Source organism: Condylura cristata, unplaced genomic scaffold (assembly GCF_000260355.1).
Source record: "Condylura cristata isolate star-nosed mole 26May11 unplaced genomic scaffold, ConCri1.0 scaffold00016, whole genome shotgun sequence".
Lineage (NCBI taxonomy): Eukaryota > Metazoa > Chordata > Mammalia > Eulipotyphla > Talpidae > Condylura > Condylura cristata.
The window spans coordinates 44,781,412-44,785,271 of record NW_004567117.1 but is presented as its reverse complement, the minus strand read 5'-3'; the positions used below and the strand labels follow the sequence as shown (position 1 = coordinate 44,785,271).

The 3,860-nt window shown below is 47.2% G+C and overlaps 1 protein-coding gene across 1 annotated transcript in view; it reads left to right on the top strand.

Annotated features, from left to right (window-relative positions):
- RTTN (rotatin) overlaps positions 1 to 3,860 on the top strand; it is a 101,032-nt gene that overhangs the window by 72,541 nt on the left and 24,631 nt on the right. The window contains 2 exon segments of the mRNA XM_012725800.1: positions 320 to 413; positions 3,622 to 3,820. Of these exon segments, the coding sequence (XP_012581254.1) occupies positions 320 to 413; positions 3,622 to 3,820 (293 nt within the window).

The following is a 3,860-nucleotide window of genomic DNA, read 5'->3' as shown; positions in this document are numbered from 1 at the left end:
AGGCGGGGATCGAACTCATGCTGAAGCGGCTTTAGCTTCTCAGTGCTGTGCTTTAACCCGCTGTGCCACCAGGGAGGGCCCAAAACTTGGCTTTTTTGAATTACGACTTACATAAAGTATACCAGGTCTTACAAGAAGTAGAAAATGCAATTACAAAACCCTAGTAACTCTGAAGACTAGGGAATGTTTTCCTATTATATTGGCCGGTGCAGTTTTGTTAGATAAACATCCTTGTTGACGGCACCCTGAGTGGTATTGCTCTCCCACCTCTCGGGCTGTCGCCTTAACGCCTGCCTGTGCCTTCTCTGCTGGCTCCTAGGTGACGCCTTCATCAGGGAGTGTTGGATTTCAGCCCCATGCGCCCTCAGCGACGCTTCCCTCCGAAGCCTCACACGACCAGTTCGCGACTCAAGGTATTCTTCTGGGAAGACATTCTGCTTTCAGAAAGCACAGTCGGGCCAGACAGATATTTTGAAAGTAAATGTCTAGATGAGAAATAATTAAGTCACAGAAATGAAACGTCACAGAACATGACAGAATAAGTTACAATAAGTGTATCAGAAATGAACCAAAACATGCCCCCAACTAACGAGCGGGAAGTTGGCCACACGGAGGCGGTGTGCCGGGCTGGGACTCCGTGCTGGTTAGCTGAGATGCCTGGAGTGAGGGTTGGGGAGCTGGTGGCTATGTGGCTAACTGCATTTTTCTTCCTCTTTTGGCAAAACACATTTACCACAGCGAAAGTCAAGAGAATCTAGTCCTGAGTAACCTTCAAAGGCCGACCTTCTATCTTAGAGCATACAAAATATATTGCATTTTTGTTAGAAATGTGGGATGGGTCGCCTGGGATTTATTTTTATTAATGGCAATATATAAACTTTACTCTTTGTATTTAGAACTTGCTTCCAGCTCTATTAAGCTTCCAATGTTATAGATTTTAAAGGTTTCAACTTAGCTTTTGTTTATTCTAGAAAGTATGCAGGCTTTTATTCCTTAGACTTCCTTAGATCCCAACCCTGAAAAGAATGTAGTTTTAACATAGAAGTAGAAGCAGAGAAAATGCTTTCTCAAATTCAGAAGTACTTGTTTAGTAAGACTTTACTCTCAGTTGTACTTGTTCGAGCAAGCTGGCTGATGTCGTCACATTCGTTTTAGAGCCTCGCCCCCACCCCGCCCCCCATGGAAGCCAGGTGTCAAGGGTTTGTTACGGTTTGGGCTGAGCCGTGGTCTGTTCGTCCGTGGTCATTTCCGCGAGGCACTGGCGTAGGGTTTTCTCCTCACCTCACGTGGTGTCCTCTCGCCATGCCCATCCCTGTTGTTGCAGGCGGCAGGCGCTCTTCCGTTACAGCTCCTCATCAGGCCCTGTACGTCGGACCGCGCGTGTGCTGGGGTCTTCTGCTCTGTCTGCTGTGACGGCAGGTCCAGCGCGGCCTAGTTCCGGGCCCTGCGGGCGCCTCCCGAGCAGGCGCAGAGACAGCCCAGCTCACTGTGGCCTCCTGAGTTTCTCCCTGGGCCCTGGAGGTCGCTGGGGGTTGGGATGGAGGGTGGCGCATTTTGACTTTTCAGGATTGCTGTTGATAGTAAACAAAAATGTTTACTTGTAGAAAGTGCAACAAACCCAGACTGTTGGAATAACTCAGGACAAAGCTTTGAGTGAAGTTTGGTGATGAATTTCGTCAGCATGTGTCCCTGAGAGTATGTTAAATTGCTCCTTTTCAGACAGCTTGGTGGAAAGCGTGTGCGTTCCGTGTACTAGCTGGCTTGCACTGGTGTCGGTTTGGCCTCGTGCTGTTCCCAGGACCGCCCTTAGATGCATGTCTGTGCTCGGTGTTACTGGCTCACACACAGCACTTTTCTGTGTGTAGTTGACCAAACAGCTTTTTAAAATCCTTTTTGTTGAAGCCTCCAACAAATCCTTGGCTGGTGCTACAAAGCTTTATATGTGTGTATTGCCCGTGAACTTCAAGGAGACAGTTTTTCGTTTGCGGTTGTTGGATATCTTCCTGAATTCCTTTTCTTTAAAACAGTAAAAGGTAAACGACGATTTTTTTTTGTGCGTGATAATGAGATTTTAGCCTCCTCAGCTGGAACCTTCACCATTTCCCAAGAAGCGGGTTAGCCTTACACTGCTTGTTCTGTTACGTCCTGACTAGCCTGGGAATTATCATGCCCCAAAGTGATTTGAGTAGGAATCTTCTTGATGAGAAGAATCTTCTCCTGCAATGCTTCATTTTTAAATTTAGCTTCTAAGTTTTCTAAGACCCTGGAATATTATTAGGAGACACCAGGACATCTCTCATCTGGAAGCCCACCTTGGATATACTGAGTTGGAAGGAACCATCAAAAATAAAAATGTCAGGGTTAATCTGTTTAGTACTGTAGATAAAAATGGCTGGGATAATCTCCAGATAAAAAATAGAAACTTTATTAATATATTGAATGGCTATCAATTCTTTAAATGTGTCTCCCTCACATATGACTGCCATTCTTCTGCATTGTGCTCCCTAACAGTGCCAAAGACGTATAATGCATGCTTTGTGATTATTTTAAATTTTCCTGTAAAACCGCCTGAACCATTTCTGTGAAATTCCCTAAATTTAACTCTTACAACTTTATTTGGTTTAAAATACCAAAATTATCCGGACAAACTATAGGTCTGTCTGCTGTCAGGAAAGATAATTCAGAATACAGTCGACAGGTATTTTCAATTGTGTTGTCAGTTTGTTTTGTAAAGTAAATCAGCACCTTTATTGCTTTGATCTCTTCCCCCCCTACATTTTGGAGTAAGACATGAGGTGAGGCTGGGAGAAAAGCGCGTCCCCTGTCTGTCACCCTCGGCAGTGAGGGAGTCTGAGGCGCCGTGCTTTATCTCCACCGTGGTTGCTGGTCTCATGACAATGAGAGGATATTTAGGGTCAGAAATAGTTAGAATTTGACCTCAGGAATTTAAAAAGGTGATGGTATGTGAGTCAGGGGAGGAAGTAGATTAAAAGCCATTTAATATAATGAAACATTGTTACAAATAGGAATCAAATTTAAAAGTATTTCATTAATAGGAGCTACAGCATGAAATTAAAATGGAATCGAAGAGTAGATACCACTGAAAAAATAAGAAAACAGTCTTGAAGTAAACACAAACGTAGACACTGTTGTGTGTGTTTTCCTCCCTGGACAGAACATACCACCATCTTAGAGTCAGCCTCTTCTCAATGAGGCAGCACTAGAAATTTCTCCCGCACACCCACGACTGTTGAGTCCTGGTGTAGGCCTGAAGCAGGGGACAGTGATGAGAGGTGCAGGAATCAAAGAAGTAAAACTGTCTCTGTTTGCATAAGGTGGTGAACTTGGAATCTGCAGAGAATTAAAGCTGAAACTAGTCTGCACAGTAGATGACAGTAAGATGCATGGCTCAGACTAATTAGCTTTCGATATCACAAAGAACATAAAGTCAACCTCTACCTGGACACATAATCCAGTGGAAATTACGACCACAGAGGGACCCGCAGTTACCGTTGCGGCCGTTGCGCTCCCCAGCCCTCCCTCCAACCCCAGGCCGTGTGGGCACCGTGCGTGGGCCTGGCCGGGCACAGCAGCCGCCACTCCTCTGCTTCCTGTCCGCAGCAGGTCAGCAGGAGGCCGGGCCGCCCCGGCGGCTCCCGCACGACTCGCCCCTGTCGGTGGCGCTGCCCCAGCCGTGCGCGCTCGTCACCCCTGCGCTCCTGTCCGCCGTCTGCAGCCTCCTGGACAGCCTCTTGGCCGTGGCTCCCAGAGACACCGCCAGTGCCCTTGGGCAAGCCGGTCTCCTGCAGTTGCTGTGCAGGTGAGCTGCGGGGGCAGGGCGCTGGGCCGGGGCCAGGGCG